Here is a 19,225-nt window from a genome sequence, read left to right as displayed (position 1 = left end):
AATAGGAAAAAAGTCATGACGTAAGTAGTTCGCAATACGTCATTTACAGCATGAGTGTCATCTTACACCCCAGGATGTAAGATGGATTTTTCCAACAGTGGTAAAAGTTCTGGAAATCCTCGTCTGGTATGCAAGAAATTGTTAGATGTATGTAGGACATTTAGCGAAATTTCAAACAAAGATACCAAAAACTTTTTTCACAAAACTTGAGATGGTCCTTTATTCTGTGAAGTTATAAAAGAATTTATTAGAATTCATCAGCTGGATATGACAGACAAACTATTTCATACTGTGGCCTTTTGTTGTGTTTTCAATATGTAAAAACATTTTGCAAAATGTAGAAGATTTACCCACTGTTGTACCGTGGGTAGTATTGGGTTTTGAATTGTAACTTTTAATCAACATTTAGTCTTGATGACATCATTGTTATTAGACTGGTAATGTTTCCAGTAATGGATTATCAGTAAAATATTTGATGTAGAAAGTGTGTATACCCAACCAGTTTTATTGTGAGGATAAGTGAATCCGATCTTCAGTTTGAGATGTGTGAAAAAAACATAGTTTGATTTAGGTTTAACCCTGTGTTTTGGGTTGTTTTTTTTTTCAACAGTATTTCAGTTACAAAATGGTGGGCAGTTAACCGAATCAGTGTTCCTGGGTTCTGTACCAGTACAAACCTGTTCTGCACAAGTAACTACCAACTTCTCACAAATCCGAGGTGGAGGATGAATGATTATAGACACAATGTATTTTATCAAATCGTTGCCTAGAATGCTCTCCATACTGAGCTAAGTAGGCGAGCTGTGTGAAAAAAAATCTGGTAGATATTTTTGATGAAATTTCAATCTGAGTTTGTATTCTATCTACAACTTGTGTTGGTAGATTCACATTTTCTACTGTTGTAAGAGTGTGGTGGTATTTATTTAGTAAACATGGGTGTAGTTTTCAGTGCTTCCATTATTTAACTAACATTGTACAGTGGTTACCTTTTAATTATTTCTTATACATAATATTTACATGATATTTACAAATGTATGTACTGTACCATTTTTAGCTCATCTGATTTTTTGAAAAAAAATGATGAGTTATTGTCATCACTTGAGCGGTTGTCGGCGTCGGCGTCGGTGTCGGCGTCGGCGTTGCCTGGTTAAGTTTTATGTTTAGGTCAGCTTTTCTCCTAAACTATCAAAGCTATTGCTTTGAAACTTGGAATACTTGTTCACCATCATAAGCTGACCCTGTACAGCAAGAAACATAACTCCATCTTGCTTTTTGCAAGATTTATGGCCCCTTTTGTACTTAGAAAATATCAGATTTCTTGGTTAAGTTTTATGTTTAGGTCAACTTTTCTCCCAAACTGTCAAAGCTATTGCTTTGAAACTTGGAATACTTGTTCACCATCATAAGCTGACCCTGTACAGCAAGAAACATAACTCCATCTTGCTTTTTGCAAGATTTATTGCCCCTTTTGGACTTAGAAAATCAGTTTTCTTGGTTAAGTTTTATGTTTAGGTCAGCTTTTATCCTAAACTATCAAAGCTATTGCTTTAAAACTTGCAACACTTGTTCACCATCATAAGTTGACCCTGTACAGCAAGAAACATAACTCCATCCAGCTTTTTGCAAGATTTATGGCCCCTTTTGGACTTAGAAAATATCAGATTTCTTGGTTAAGTTTTATGTTTAGGTCAACTTTTCTCCCAAACTGTCAAAGCTATTGCTTTGAAACTTGGAATACTTGTTCACCATCATAAGCTGACCCTGTACAGCAAGAAACTAACTCCATCTTGTTTTTGCAAGATTTATTGCCCCTTTTGGACTTAGAAAATCAGTTTTCTTGGTTAAGTTTTATGTTTAGGTCAGCTTTTATCCTAAACTATCAAAGCTATTGCTTTAAAACTTGCAACACTTGTTTCACCATCATAAGTTGACCCTGTACAGCAAGAAACATAACTCCATCCAGCTTTTTGCAAGATTATGGCCCCTTTTGGACTTAGAAAATCATCAGATTTCTTGTTAAGTTTATGTTTAGGTCAACTTTTTTCTTAAACTATCAAAGCTATTGCTTTGAACTTGCAACACTTGTTCACCATCATAAGCTGACCCTATACAGCAAGCAGCGTAACTCCATCCTGATTTTTGCAATAATTATTGCCCCTTTTGGACTTAGAAAATCATTTTCTTGGTTGAGTATTATGTTTAAGTCAACTTTTCTCATAAACTATCAAAGCTATTGCTTTAAAACTTGCAACAGTTTTTCACCATCATAAGTGGACACTGTACATCAAGAAACATAACTCTATCCTGCTTTTTGCAAGAATGATGGCCCTTTTTAGACTTAGAAAATCATGGGTAGGACAATATTTCTATTACACAAAAAAAATCAGATGAGCGTCAGCACCCGCAAGGCGGTGCTCTTGTTAAACTTGTTTTGCATTAAAGTTTTTCTTGTTTTGCCATGCTGTAGCAACCCAGCATTACAATTGATGTTAAATGTTCAGAATATTGTCTATCTGGAAGAACTAACCAGTCCATTTTTTCTCTTGCCTACATTTTACCTTGCCTGTGTCTCGACAAAAGTATTTTGAAGTTTATATTGTCTATATAAGAAGGCTTTTGACTAGTCAAGCATTGCTGTCCTAGGGTAGCTCTTAGTTTTTAGCTCGACTTTTCAAGGAAAAAGTGAAGCTATTGCACTCACCCCAAAGTCAGCTTTAGCATCACTGTTGGTTAATTTAAATAAAGTTTTTGATAAAGTGAAATACATGTATCTCTGTTACTATCAGAGCTATTGACTTGAAACTTAAAGTAGTTATTTACTATCACAGTCTACACCAGGAGAAACAAACCCCGTAACTCTGATTGAATGTTTACAGTTACGCCCCATTTTAACTTAGAATTGTTTGGTTTAAGTTTTATATAACATTCAATATCTCTGTTACTATCAAAGCTTATAACTTGAAACTTAAATAGTTATTTGCTATCAAAGTCTACACCATAAGAAACAAACCCCATAACTCTGATTAGACTTTTGGTAAATTTATGTCCCTTTTACTGGCAAAGCTTTAATTCAGAGTCAAGCACATAGAAAAGTCTAGCCTGCTGACTTATGGACAGCTCTTGCTTTTCAGAAATGTTTACCTCAATGAGAAAGTGGGTCATGGGTAAGTCCCTGGCAGCTATCTTGCAGGATAAGGACAGGTTTTTAGCTCGACAATTCATAGAATAGTAGAGCTATTGGACTCGCCCATGCGTCGGTGTCCACGTCGGTGTCTGCGTCGGCGTCCCAATTTCATTAAGCTTCACACACTTGTTCACTGTCATGATATAACATGCAGTGCAAAGGGTCAATAACACAACTTCGCATTTTACAAAATTATGCCCCTTTTTCAACTTAGGAGTTTTGGGTTAAATTCTTATATGTAAGCTGGTATCTCAGTACCCACTAATGGGAATGGATTGAAAGTTCACACATTTGTCTACTGTCATGAGCTGATAAGCACTATATAGGTTCCATAACCCTATTTTGCTTTTTTACTAAACTATGCCCCTTTTTTCGACTCGTATTCATTCAGTCGACAAGGCTGTTGAATAGTCGAGCATTGCTGTCCTCCGACAGCTCTTGTTTGTTCCAGCTGTAATTTGACATGCTTATTTTAATTATAACCTGCAGAAGTGATTAAGTTAGTGAGTCAAACTAAAAAGGCCACTTTGATTTCAAAATATTCAAGTTTCTATGTGTACCTCAAATTGTTCAGTTATTTTCAGTATTTAACATATTTCTATATACCATATCTTCTATTTTCAACTGTTTGACCATTGTTTGGCCACTAAACATGGCTGCTACCATGTGAACTGCATTTCTGTGCAGTCTGATCATGATCTGCACTGTTGGCTATTCAGTCAGTATCTTTTAACAGTTAATGGTACATGTACTGTCCAGATTTTAATTAAGTACTCAATGAATATTATTGATTTTACAGTATTTAACTTACCCTAGTTTTGTATCATGGAGGTTTATTTTTTGACAGGTCTTTCAATATTTATCCTATTTACTCAACTTTTCACTGTAGTTGTAACATTGTAATATACTATGTGGATTTGAATTTCAAGTTTTTAGCTTTTGTGATTGCCCTTTGTCTGTCGTCCGTTCACAATTTCTTGTCTGCACCAATAGTGGTTTCATTTATAAATTTAATTTAAACCAAACTTGCACACGACTTGTATCACCATAAGATCTTGTTTCCTTTCTTGAACTGGCCAGATCCCATTATGGGTTCCAGAGTTATGGCCCCTGAAAGGGCCAAAATTAGCTATTTTGGCCTTGTCTGCACAATAGCAGCTTCATTTATGAAATGATTTTTACCAAACTTGCACACAACTTGTATCACCATAAGATCTTGGTTCCTTTCTTGAACTGCTTAGATTCCAATATGGGTTCCAGAGTTATGGCCCCTGAAAGGGCCAAAATTAGCTATTTTGACCTTGTCTGCACAATAGCAGCTTCAATTATGATATGATTTTTACCAAACTTGCACACAACTTGTATCACCATAAGATCTTGGTTCCTTTCTTGTACTGCTTAGATTCTGGTATGGGTTCCAGAGTGATGGACCCTGAAAGGGCCAGAGTTAGCTATTTTGACCTTTTCTGCACAATAGCAGCGTCATTTATGATTTGAATTTAATCAGACTTGCACAAAACTTGTGTCACCATAAGATCTTGATTCCTTTCTTGAACCGGCTAGATCCCATAATGGGTTGCAGAGTTTTGGCCCCTGAAAGGGCCAAAATTAACTATTTTGACTTTGTCTGCACAATAGCAGCTTCATTTATGATTTGATTTTAACCAAACTTGCACACAACTTGTATCACCACAAGATCTTGGTTCTTTTCTTGAACTGGCCAGATTCCATCATGGGTTCCAGAGTTATGGCCCTTTAAAGGTCCAAAATTTGCTATTTTGGCTTTTGCAGCCACATAGAGACTTCATTTATGGTTTGATTTGATACAAACTTCCAAAATATCTTCAACAACAATAAATCTTGGATTCCATGACGAATCTGTCAGATTTAATCATAGGTTCCAGAGTTATTTTATATCCTACTACCTCCCATTATTGTAATCAAAATGAATTTATATCAGTAAGTACTTATAGCACTTATTTGAAATTTCATTATTGTCATTAGTTGGACTGAGATAATCAGGGTAGATAACTATGGACTGATTTTATGTCAAATTACCTCCCTATTATTTCAAATTAAAATGGGTATATCTCCGTAACTAATGAAGATACTGATCTGAAATTTCATTTATTCTAGGATGAAATTTCAAAAACAACAACATACGATTTTCAATCCTTTACTTATTATAAATTTGTAAAAGTTTTCACAAAGCTTCGAATAATTAGCTTCTTAGAAACATAATATATTGTTTTCAATTTCTTATAAAGATTAAAGAGATATGGAGCATACTTGGTCATGTCAGCTTTTGCTAGAGCCGTAAAATCTCGCGCTGGGAAGCGACCGAGGGCATGTTTTTAAAACTTATTTTCCTAACCTTGTTGCGCTGTAAACAAATATCCAGTATACCAAGGTACCCCTTTAGTACCTTTAAACCAATGGCACTCCTTAGTACCATAATGTATCCAAGTAAACCATATACGGTTACCAGGTACCCTATTTGTACCTAATAATAGTACCCTTGTACCATATTAATTAAACCGATAAACCATATAGCCAGGTACCCTATTTGTACCAAATAATGGTACACCGTTGTACCATATTAAACCGATAAACCAAATAGCCAGGTACCCTATTTGTACCAATAACCATTAGCGCAACAATACTTACATTCGAGAAAAACAAACCTATGCAAAAGAGGGAGTCATTGTAAGAACGCCTAGCCCTTTTCGCTCTCTGGCAAGTTCCTACAAGCTCACAAAAAACTGTAGTCACAACGACTGTAATTTAGACCACATGGGCTTTCAGCCTCCTAAGATAACTACTGTGGTAGGCCGAGACACCCACGGGGATGCAAAAAGATTGTTATTAAATTAGCGATAGATATAATATGCCCCTGATCGCGTCCCAGCGAAAAATTTTCCGCCACGAAATAAACCTTTATTTCCCCCCAAAATTCTTACGCGTTGTATGTCTCCAGACATTCCTGAAGAGCATTTAGATAAAAATCTAAACCTACGTCAGACAAATGAATACCGTCAGGTCGAAAAAAGCCTTTAGTTTTCACATCTATATCGACTCTGAGATTTTTTACGGACAATTTCCTACCTGGCTGGTTGACTCGTTTTCTTTTAGTTTCTATACTCTTGATTTCATTGTCTGGAACACCCCAATTTAATCTCTGAATTATATCAACCCAGATCGTTACTGCGTTTGGAAACGCCCTCTTTATATAATCAAAGGAGTCCTGTATAATTTTAAAGATGCACTTAACAGAATGCTTTGTTAAATCATTACCCCCTAGATGTATCACAATCACCTGAGGAGGACTCCTAAAGAGGGCTGGGAGTTGTAATGCATGTGTCAGCTCATCCAGACTCATCCCTCTTTTGCACCACCATGCTATTGTACAGGGTAGCCGTAAATTGTCAATCCCCCTTGCGCTGGCTCTCACACCTGCCCAATGAGGTATAGAGTCCCCAATGACCCAAATGTCTGTAAAATTGCATGTATAATTAATAACTTACTATAAAATAGATGAAACTATGACGTACCTAACCTAGGTTACGTAAATCTATAATTGTAAACTTACTATCGATCTACAGTATTGGAATCGCACCCAGCCTGATAAATAAAAGCGAGTGACTTTACACTATTTCATTATATGAAACATCATCGGTCCAGGAAAATATCCGGTATATACTCTCGTCTTCAGAACAAACAAAATACTGAAAAACTTTCTCCCTTTGAAATACTATTGAATTATGTTCTTATATATGAAATATAGGCATTGGAGCGCCACCTACCTAATTTCATGATGGAAGATTCCGGAACCCCCTTTGACGCTAAATGGGACGCTCTACCAATACGAAAGCTATGCGTTTTGAAGTTTGGCGACTTAAACTTAGACCTGTCTATGCATTTCTTAAGGATAGCTGAAAATTGATATCTTGTTACCGGTTGGCTATTTTTGTGAATAAACAAAGGACCAGTCTGACTCGGTCTCACAAGCATATATTCCTTCAATGTGCCCACTGGGCAGATAGCTTTGTTTTCCTCACATGGTATTTTCAGAATTATTGGATGGCCACGTTGATTTGCTTTAAATGTATGCATTACAATTCGCACGTTATTACGAAATTGACAGAAAGAGATATCACCTGACTGAAGTGTGTAATTTTGAGATCTACTCGCTACAAGCTCGCTAACCCGAAATAAACCAAAATATGCTAAACAAAAAATAGCTTTAAACAATTTTGCCTCATAATCGTTAAAACAAACTGACAATAACAATGTGCAAATTTCTTCCAACATATTAGCAGTAATTGGTGCTCTATTATCAGTGCATCGGCGAGACCTATGACAACCCTCTATTAACTTTTTTATGATGAATGATTGTGATAAATCCAACCAATTATTTAGTTTATGAAAAAATGATAAACCGGACGTGTATGTAGCTATAGTTTTTGCTGAATTGCCTTTTTCAAAACAGTACACAATAAAGAGCACGACATGTTTTAAAGGTAATGGCCAAGTTCTAGACAAATTATATAATGTTCTGAATGATTCTAGCGAATTTACAGCCGTGTTATAGGTAGACGCTGTATTATTTGCTATTCCTGCTCGAACCAAGTGCTTACATCTGCTTTGAAGATATCCCAAAGATAGTCTGGTATTGGTGTCGGTGACGAATCGGCCTCTGGTGCTAACGTTTTGAACCGGGTGAGCTGAAAACGAGATAATGCGCCGCTTATTTCATTTTTTGCCCCGGCTATATGAGAAGCTCTCAACAAACAATTAAAGCGCAGACACTGTAACGTAAGTACCCTTATTAATGACATAACCTGTGAGGACTTGGAAGACATCGTGTTCAATATATGTACTACGGCCTGGTTGTCACAGTGAAACCGTATCTTCTTATTTCGTAGCTGCCCGTCCCAAATACAAATAGCTGTAACAATTGGGAAAAGCTCTAATACGGTTATGTACCTTGTTAAACCATTACTATGCCATGCAACAGGCCATCTTGCGTGACACCAATGCCCATTAAACCAGATACCAAAACCAATGCCCCCAGAGCTGTCTGTGTACAACTGTTCGTCATCGTTAGATAACCAAAACCGATCATGAAAGACTGAAATTCCGTTACAGTTTCTAAAAAATCTAAGCCACATTTCCAGATCTAATTTTATTCCCTTGTTCAGTCGGACATGATGGAATGGACGCTTAACGCCACGAGTTGAATTAATAAGACGTCGGCAAAATGGTCTTCCAACAACTATCGCGCGACAGCAAAAATTCAAAGATCCTATAAGCGACTGCATTTCTCTAAGAGTAACGGAATTCTTTGACAAAATGAATTCAATTTTTTGAATGACTTCATCAATTTTTTCGATCGGTATTCGGATCTCCATTTTATCCGAATCAAGTTCTAAGCCCAAGAAAACAATGACCTTTAAGGGACCTTCCGTTTTTTCGTCTGCCAATGGAACGCCTAGCTCGTTCATGATTGTTTCGAATAATAGCATTAGGCTTTTACAAGACTCGTACCCTTTCTCCCCGCCAAGGAAGTCATCAAGGTAGTGTATAAGGCGTCCTGAATTCATTTTTGATTTAATGCAAAATTCTAGAAAAGTAGAAAATTTCTCAAACAAACTAGGCGAAATGCTACAGTCAAATGGTAAACATTTATCGAAATAAATCTTTTCCATGCAAGAAAATCCTAAAAGTTCGAAATCGTCGGGATGAATCGGAAGTAATCGAAATGCACTTTTTATGTCCATTTTAAATAAATAACAGTTTCTACCCAGGTCTTGTATAATACGAATCGCTTCATCGAATTCTGTGTATTTAACCGAGCATATTTTCGGATCTATAAATTCATTGACTGATAATCCCTCAGGATATGACACTGTATTCGCCCGGACTTTTCTTTGGAACCAAGCCAATTGGTGAAATCTGCAAGTTTTTAAATGGGCTAACGGTAAATGGACCGGCAACTCGGCCTGCGTCTACCTCTTTTTGTATTTTTTATTGTGCTAATTCAGGCTGTTGTTTTACGGACTTCAGGTTTTTTGATACACGAGCTTGACGCGGGCCCGAATAGTTTAATCTGAAACCGTGCTTAAAACCGTTTAATAAAATATTTGCATCATGCGACTTGTACTTACTAAGCCAAATTTCTAAAAATTGGATATTTATAGGTGAATGTGCTACTTTAAAATGGACATCATCGCAAGGTAAGTTATTACTTTCTGTTTGAACCCCTTGAGCCCCGATACTGGTTGAATCCACGACCACGCCAGAATCCACGCCCTCGAAAAAGGTTTTTTCGGCCAGTTTGTTGAAAATTACCCCCTGTGTTTTCTGGCAGTGAGAACGTCTCTCTATTGTTATGTTTGTACCGGTAAAACAATTCATCAAGCTATGTGAACGGCCACAATGGTAACACGCGTGCCGAAACTTGCAGTATGACCAGTTACACGTGCCTTTATTAAAAGGAATACATATGTCTGCTGGCTTTTGCTTTATCTGGCTTTGCCTTGTAGGCTCGTATATGGACGGCATTAACCGCGACCATAATTCATGATTAATGATAGCCCATGACGAAGGCATGCTAGCTTGACGCAGACGAAATTGCTCGTCATATATTTTCCAAAATTTTCCCCCATGACGAGATGCGCATTCCCGTATTACATAGAAATACTGAAGGAGTTCGTGAACTTTGTTTGGGTATGCCGTTAAATAGACAGACATAAAAATGATAAAAGCATCGGACCAGCGTTCGATATTTCCGATGTCATCTTTACACTCTTTAGGCCGACAAGTAATTGTACCATCATGAGAAAACTGCAAAGTACTTCCCGAGGCAAAATCTGAAAGTTCCACCGCACCCTTAAGAAGTAATGCCATGTTGATATATTCACCCCCGCATATTTTCTGCTTTATGCTTGAGGGAACATGAATAGCGATATCATCTTGCGCTAAGCGTGTCATGTCATAATTTTGAGGAAACGAATTTGCATAGTTCAATGAATTGTTAAAATGCACTAACGGTTCATTACTACCTAACATTGTATAATTGTCGGTAGCGTTAGCATAACAATTTGAGCCATCATTTTGGTTTACAACGTCCATGTTTTGCGCGGTCAATACCGGACATTCACCTTGAGTGTTGTTCTGTTCTGAGTCGGGATTATTTCTACTTGAAAATAAATTATTAGACTCAAAATCGTTATTGAAAGTTTGAGTTTCTCTACTTTGAATGCCATGTACAACCTCAGAATCACGAATTATCTGTTCAAAATCAATAATTGGTGTATTTTGCCTACCTCTGTCCGGACCTGTGCCGTCGTCAATTGCCGGCCTTGCTCGTTTAGCCTCGGCTGCCCTTGTTGTCGGGCCACGTTTATCCGTGCCCCTTCTCTTCACGCCCCTTCCACGACCTGGCATGTTTAAAACTGCTAACTGAATTTACTCTAGAATTTTTAAATGTTGTGCGACGCTGAATTTGCGGACTGAAAGATAGAACGTGGCGGTCACGTGACTTTTATACTCGGCGAAGTTACGAACGATCTCGCGAGAATTACCATGGTTACACTACGCGGCGTCTTGCAACGCTAATTTCCGGTAAATATCTAACCCAAGTTAAGCGAGAAATTAACACCAGAATAAACTAGATTAATATTTAAAATAAATTAATCTCTCTTATGTCAACAGATGGACTTGGACAATCAGTGAAGATACATATTGACTGAATTTATGACAAATTACTTCCCTTTATTTTTTATCTAAATGAATACACCTTAGCAGCTTCTAATGAGATTGGCATGTTGAACAATTCTCCTCTTTGGCGATCTTATCAGTACATCTACGGCACATATTCTGATAAGCCACCAGACAGCGCAACTGATAAATTCTATACCTAAACTTACATTGATTTATATAGGAAAATGATACATTTACCATAGAAAATGTCAAAAATTACACATTTCTATTTATTCTATTATACCATCCCTGATAGTTCCTTAAAAAACAATTCAATACCTTTACGATGGTATTTTTTTCTTCAAAATAAGTCAATATTTGGTTGCTTCTAAATTCGTTTGAAAAAAGTCTCTCAAATTCAATATACTCCCTATATATATTTGGCAGAATTACACGATAACCCTGTTTTTACTGATTATTTTTGATGGAAATATTAAAGTTAAATTTCCATCCCTGATATATGTAGAAAGTTTCCGCCATGTGCATTCTAGATCTATATTTTATTATAAAATAAGTTATTTCTTTCTTGCTTCTAAATTAGTTTAAAAACAGAGTTTCAACGTTTTCTGTATATTGACAAAAACGTGCTAAGTTTTACGATAGAGCCGTGTCGGAATAGGAATACATGATTGTATAATTATTTAACAGAGTTTAGCATGATTTTTAGGTGCGTTCCGTCTGACAAATGTTCTTTTAAAATTTTTTTTTCTTTTTAAAGTTTTCGTGGCATTTTCCTTTGAAAATACTGAGATATGTTTTTTAAAAATTCGAAAATTAAAGTGAAAGCAGCTCTGTAGTTGCATTACAGTAATAACCAAAATAATAATACAATATATTTATTATGACTTATTTTGACAAAATGACTGGGTGTTTCAGTAAATTAGTTTATTTATTAAATTTAAAGTGTCATTTTGGTCAGGTAGCATCCTGTTTCTTGTATACATGTATATCATCGTGGCACGGGACAGCGTATTGTATTGACAAAATATTAGCATTATAAATTTTATGGTCATATGCCTTAAATCAGTGTACGCAGAAATTAAATTATGTTAATTATATTCTAAAGGGACACGTATGTTGCCATCCGAATCACGGCATGTATGAATGAAAGGTATAACATCGTGACACGTACCGATGTATGACATAAGTATTTGAATTTAAATGCGTGATTTATGTCAAAGTAGCGGATTGTATCAGTGAATTAGAATTAAAAGAAAATTGACAAGATATTGGCTATGATTTGTAGGGGTTTTTTTTAATATGAACCTTGTAAAATGTTCCAATAATTAAATGGAATAACCAATTGTAAAAAAATCTCGCAAAGAAAGAGTTGAAATGTTCCTACATTTTTCGAAATCTAAATGGCTATAATTTTTGACAATGTAGTACTAAACTTAAATGCCTTTCAAAGAATTAATGTGAGATTACAAACTTGATAGCAGTTTTCTAGTGCGTGCCGTTTTACGCCAAAAAGATGTTTATCTCTTAATTAGATGTAATTAACAGTGGACAGATGCACATGTGTTTCATAATGAATGGAGAATCGACAACTAATAATTACCACCTGTGTTCATTTGGGCCAACATTTTAGGGTTTATTATTTTGTTCACGTTTTACCCTTTATTAAAAATAATAAGTAACAAGGAAAGAAAATAATTCTCTAATTAAACTATACAATATAATTACGTATTGTCCGTAAGTATTGACCTGGCACTCAAGAATATTCCGTATATTTTCGTAAATAAATTTTCGGTGTCCGAACCTAATCAACGATATAACTATTGAAATGCTAATTGTATACCATCATGTATCATGCGGACAAAGCGTTTTGCCACTGACCGCAGGGTAGTGTGTTCGAGTCATCTGTCTGACATTTTATATTATATATATATATGTTCTGTAAAAGACGGAAAACGTGTCACACTTATCATGATTTATCAACGAAAAACTCTATGGTGACCATTCTTCTACGTACTTAAAACCGTTCTATAAAACGTCGTTTAAAATCTTCAGGACCGGGCAAACATTCATACAATAATATAACTATAGATACAAATACAAGCACAAGGAATTATATTTTATATTTCATCGTAAAAAGCATTAAAAACAGCCAATTCTAATGTGTGTCCATAACATAAAGTTTGTCAGTAATTAAGTTTTAAAGCAATTTGAAAAAGAAAATGAAAAACCCGCCAGTGAAATGACCACAGAAGAACTTAAAACAAGACTGAAATCACTAGGAATCACTACAAAAGTTACTCCGCAAAGCTACTGATGCTTATTGATAAGTGTGTGTTAATATGATGCAAAGATAAGGACTCTGAAAATAAGGGGAATGGTGTTGGAGATGATATATTATAAACAGATGTGCAGATATTGTATATAATGTACCTAATTCAATATTATCAAATTTCATAAGAACTCTATGTTTTATCATAGCTGCATGCGTACATTTAAAACAGGGTATAGCCATTCATCCATACATCATACACATGTATACTTTGAATTGTTTGAGTACCAATACATGATATTATTAAAAGATTTGCAATGAAATTATTGAATAGATTTGGTAAACTTGATAGATCTATCCGCTTGTTATTCAGTCTGAAGAATACATCAATTATTTTTAAAAAATCTGATTTCTGATCTGATAATAAATACTATCACAAAACATATCACTATCTTGTATTGAAATGTTTTCCTCTCGTACACTTTAACTACTTTTGTTGGATTAAAATTTCAGATCGGATATCTATAAAACTATAAATCGAATAAATTTCTAATGAAACACTTGCGTATTAGGTGCGAAAAAGTATCCATTGTTTCGTGCAAAGCACAGAAAATAAATTGCTAAAATATTTTGTTTAAAGAAAAACATCAGTCACAACATTCACATTCCGAATGAAGAATGCTGTTCATTTATATTAATTGAATGTATATAGACAATCAAGCATGTAAGAGATGATGTCTTGTTACTTGATCACTGTTTGAGATAAGAGTTATCAAAGCGCTAAGGGGAGAATACGCTAACAGAGAAACTGACTTAATCGTAGTTTTTGCACACTTCCTTCCCCTGATAAGTGAGGAAAATTTCTCAGTATGTCTGAAACGTTATTTTTGTCTTCCATGGTAAGAAATAGTCATATTAGATAACTCTTGATTGAACATTTCTCGATATGAATACTTTACTAATATATTGTTGTATAGGCTTGTACTCTGAATCTTCTACATGCATATACCAATGCATGATTACCTCCCATGATTTTAATAAAAATGGATTTATCTCGGTAAATATTTATAGAACTCATTTGAAATTTCATTATTGTCTTTAGTTGGACTGAGGCAATCAGGGTAGATAGCTATGGACTGAGTATGTCAAATGATTTGAAATGTCATTTGTTCCATCAGATGGACTCGGACAATCAGGGTAGATAACTTTTGACTGAATTTATGACAAATTACCTCCCTTTATTTTAAATAAATGAATATATCTCAGCAGCATCTAATGAGATTGGTTTTAAATGTTATTTAAGTCTTCCAGGGTAAAGAATAGTCATGTTGGTACAAAAACGCACCATTTGAGCCTAGGACCCTCAAACTTGGTATGAAAATTGGCCCGGACTAGGTCAAAAGGGGCTGTTACAAGAAAATGTTTATCCTGATGATATTTAATGTGTATGCCTATGTGCTCTATGTCAAAACTTGATCATATCATTTTGAGCAATGGTACTCAGGTGAGCGATACAGGGCCATTATTGCCCTCTTAATATATGTTAAATTATTGTTAAAATGTGTATGTATACAACATATTAGTCCGCAAAATTGCCAAAACCACATTATGCAGTACAGTTTCTTTTACCAATTTTATTGTGTTTACTTTCTGTGCACCCCAAATATTGCAGGAAACAGGAGGGGCAGTTAGAGTTGCCCTTCTTTGTACATACTTTGGACAGTATGTTCATCTCTCTTTTGGCCAACCTGTCTCAAAACTATTTGTCATACAGTCATCAAACTTTACAAGTTAGTTAATCAAACGTAAAGTAAACTGCATGCTACAATACAACATTTAGCCAAAACACGGTGCGTGCGCAGCGTAGTTAAAAGTCAGTTTATTGTAGAAAAACCCAAGATAGATTTTGCTCTAACTTCTCTAGTATGTAGGTTATTAGCTGGTCATGTTAGAATAATTTTTAAACATGTTGTTTATGGATTTCTGAAACTTTTTATTTTATGTCTGTGTGGTTCTTACAAATACTCAAACATATCAAGTAAATTATATATTTATCAACAATTACTGGATTAATGTGGGAAGTCCTTTCTAACTGTGAAAAAGTTTAAATGAAATAAACTTCATGATTAATATTGTTTCATTTTTAGCTCCACTATTTGGTGAATAGGGGTGTTATTCTACTCGCCCAGCCTGAGGCGCGAGCTTTCTCGGTTAAAGATTTTCAGCAACCTCTGTTACTATTGATTATATCTTACTGTAACTTCACATTAACATTGTTCAGCATGCAAACACAGTATGTGCAGGGGCTGGGCCCATTATACTCAAGGTCAAGGTCACCAAAATGTTATACTTAAGTTACCTTTAATGTTCAAGTTTTTCGGCAACCTTTGTTTTTCTGTCATACCTTTGTTACTATTGCTTATATCTTACTGTAACTTCACATAAACATTGTCCAGCATACAAACAAAGTATGTACAGGGGCTGGGCCCATTATACCAGTAATTGTTTTCATGTTAATTTTTTTCTGAAAGCTTTGTTTATAGACTTATCTTTGGTACTTTAAAAGATAATGACTTTGAATGAAAAATATTTCTTTATTATCATCATCTGCATGTGTGGTTACAATCCCCATGACTCTAATTATATTTTTGACAGATTAATGCCCCTTTCTTTCTTAGTTTTTTGGCAATTTTCACTTTCAGGTTATAACTAGTACAATATAGGATAATGACTTGAAACTAAAAATATGTATATTTATCATCATTATCATCTGCATGTGTGGTAACAATTCCCATAACTCTGATTTGTATTTTTGACAAAATTATGCCCCTTTCATACTTAAATTTGTTGACAGACTTCTTTTTCTGAACACAACTTTAACCTCTCTGATTAGTAGGGTCTTTTTTGTATCTTGGTGTACCTTCCTTTTAAAGTAGGTCTCTTATTGAGACATAAATTCATTTTACTGTCAAATCGCCGAATAGCGCAGCACGCTGTTTTACGAACAGCGCTTATTGTGAACAATGAATTACTTTATCTTAAAATACTGTACGTAGATTAGAGAAGTAAACATTCTTGATTAACGTTCAGTTCTTTGTTCTTTAAACCTAATCCCTTATCGAAATTTCTTTCTGTAGAGAAAAATGTGATCTGTTGGATGTCCATCGTGATGTGACTATCCCACTGGACGTACAATCTATACACCTATTCTTGCTAAATATGAACTATACTTGTAAATATGACATACAGTAACTGTTATAATATACTGCAAATATTTACCATAATACAATTTTATCATCTGAACAATAAATAAATTAATTGTGTTTATAGCCAGAATAATGGCTCTATTGTTTAGTTTTACTTCAGTATTGCATGGTGTCTATAAATAGCCAATCAATTTCATACTCTCAATAAATGTTGTTACATATCAAATAATCAAGGCCTTCCAGTAGGTTGCCGCCTTATTTATCACTGTTCAGAATTCAGATGGACAGGAACTGAACCAAGAGGGTGTGAGCCCAATTGTTTAAATATCTTATTGTCTGAATGATGAACCATGGTAAATTGGATGACAAACTATACAAGAAGACATTGACTTTTTCCATTCTTACAATCTCATTGAAATATTGTGATAAAAATTATACTGAACTTCATTTATCCGAGTACAACAGAACCAGACTTCATGTGGTAATTCAATGTCATAGTGATGTTTAATGCTCTCTTACCAGTCCAGGCATCAACCGTTGTTTATCGCAGAATTTTAATAGCCTGACCAGTGAAGTTGCCCAAGTGGCAATCAAGAAAAGCCATGTTAAAAAAAATGAAAGCTCCAGAATGTCACAATAAACACCGTCATGTAACGTTTGGTAGACAGTAAGCCAAAACAATGACATATCCAGTTCTAACAACCAGGTTAAATAGTTTCAAGAATTAGCTATTTATAGTAGCAACAAAGGGAAGTAAGTCCACAAGAAATCTGTATTTTGTTTTTCTAAGTCCACAAAAAAACTTTTTGCCAGGTAGAGATACCTGAAAATACACCTAAAATTTGAAAGTAACATCTATGTTATACCACAGATAAGTGGTCTTGGTTTTCCCATCAATCAATTATAAAACAAGAGGGCCATGAAGGCCCTGTATCGTTCACCTGACCTATTGACCAAGTTTCATAAAGATATGGTCATAAATGTGATCTCTAGAGTTAACTAGCTTTTCCTTTGATCTGACCTGGTGCCCTAGTTTTTGACCCCACATGACCCAGATTCAAACTTGACCTAAAGATCATCAAAATTAACATTCTAACCAAGTTTCATGAAGATACAGTCATAAATGTGGCCTCTAGAGTGTTAACAAGCTTTTCCTTTGATTTGATTTTGTGAGCTAGTATTTGACCCCACCTGACCCAGATTTGAACTTGACCTATAGATCACCAAGATCAACATTCTGACCAAATTTCATTAAGATATAGTCATAAGTGTGGCCTCTACAGTGTTAACTAGCTTTTCCTTTGATTTGACCTGGTGACCTAGTTTTTGATCCTACATGACCCAGAATCAAACTGGACCTTGAGACCATCAAGATTAACATTCTGACTAATATTCATGAAGATACAGTCTTAAATGTGGCCTCTACAGTGTTAAAAAGCTTTTCTTTTGATTTGACCAGGTGACCTAGTTTTTGACCCCAGATGACCCAATATCGAACTCGTCCAAGATTTTACTGAGGATAACATTCTGACCAAGTTTCATTAAAATTGGGCCAAAATTGTGACCTCTGGAGTGTTAAGCTTTTCCTTTGATTTGACCTGGTGACCTAGTTTTTGACCCAAGACGACTCAATATCGAACTTGTCCAAGATTTTATTGAGGGTAATATTCTGACCAAGTTTCATTAAGATTGGGCCGAAATTATGACCTCTAGAGTGTTAACAAGCTTTTCATTTGATTTGATCTGGAGACCTAGTTTTTGACCCCAGATGACCCAATATCGAACTCGTCCAAGATTTTATTGAGAGTAATATTCTGACCAAGCTTCAGTAAGATTGGGCCAAAATTGTGACCTCTAGAGTGTTAACAAGCTTTTCCTTTGATCTGACCGGGTGACCTAGTTTTTGACCCCAGATGACCCGATATCGAACTCCTCCAAGATTTTATTGAGAGTAACATTCTGACCAAGTTTCATTAAGATTGGGCCAAAATTGTGACCTCTAGAGTGTTAAAAAGTTTTTCCTTTGATCTGACCTGGTGACCTAGTTTTTGACCCCAGACGACCCAATATCGATCTTGTCCAAGATTTTATTGAGGGTAACATTCTGACTAAGTTTCATTAAGATTGGGCCAAAATTGTGACCTCTAGAGTGTAAACAGTCAAATTGTTGACGACGGATGACGGACAACTGACACAGGGCGATCACAAAAACTCACCTTTGAGCACTTCGTGCTCAGGTGAGCTAAAGTTACAGTATAAGTTATTTATAGTAACAACAAATGGAAGTTAATCTTAACACATAAATCCTCACCAGGTAAGGATATGTCAAAATACGCTTAAAAATTGGATGTAACATGCATGTTGTACCACAGAAAATTAGTCTCGATTTTTCCCTATAAAAAGTTACAATAAAAGCTATTTATAATAACAACAAAGGGAAGTAATTCTGAAACTAGGGACCTGATTCATGCGCACGACATTCCGTCTGATGGTAGTGAACATTTGTGCCAAGTTACATCAAAATCCCTCCGTGCATGAAGAAATGCTCTTGACAAAGTCATTCTTGTATCTGACCTTTGACCTCTACCTGTGACCCTGACCTTAGACCTAGGGACCTGGTTCTTGCGCACAACAATCCATCTCATGATGGTGAACAACTGTGCCAAGTTAAAACAGAATTCCTCCATGCATGAAGAAGAAATGCTCCAGTCATTCTTATATCTGACCTTTAGCCTCTAAGTGTGACCATGACCTTAGACCTAGGGACCTGGTTCTTGCACATGTTATGTCTTATGATAGTGAAAATTTGTGCAAAGATATATCAAAATCCCTCCATGCTTG

General features: G+C 35.5%; 1 protein-coding gene across 1 annotated transcript in view; it reads right to left on the bottom strand.

Annotated features, from left to right (window-relative positions):
* LOC128559058 (uncharacterized) overlaps positions 1–10,830 on the bottom strand; it is a 28,556-nt gene extending 17,726 nt beyond the window's left edge. The window contains exon 1 of the mRNA XM_053550077.1: positions 9,936–10,830. Within this exon, the coding sequence (XP_053406052.1) occupies positions 9,936–10,633 (698 nt within the window). The 5' untranslated portion in view covers positions 10,634–10,830. The remainder of the gene's footprint in view (positions 1–9,935) is intronic.
* Positions 10,831–19,225: the final 8,395 nt, after the last annotated feature.

Source organism: Mercenaria mercenaria, chromosome 8 (genome assembly GCF_021730395.1).
Source record: "Mercenaria mercenaria strain notata chromosome 8, MADL_Memer_1, whole genome shotgun sequence".
Classification (NCBI taxonomy): Eukaryota; Metazoa; Mollusca; class Bivalvia; order Venerida; family Veneridae; genus Mercenaria; species Mercenaria mercenaria.
This window is presented reverse-complemented; position numbering and strand designations above follow the sequence as displayed.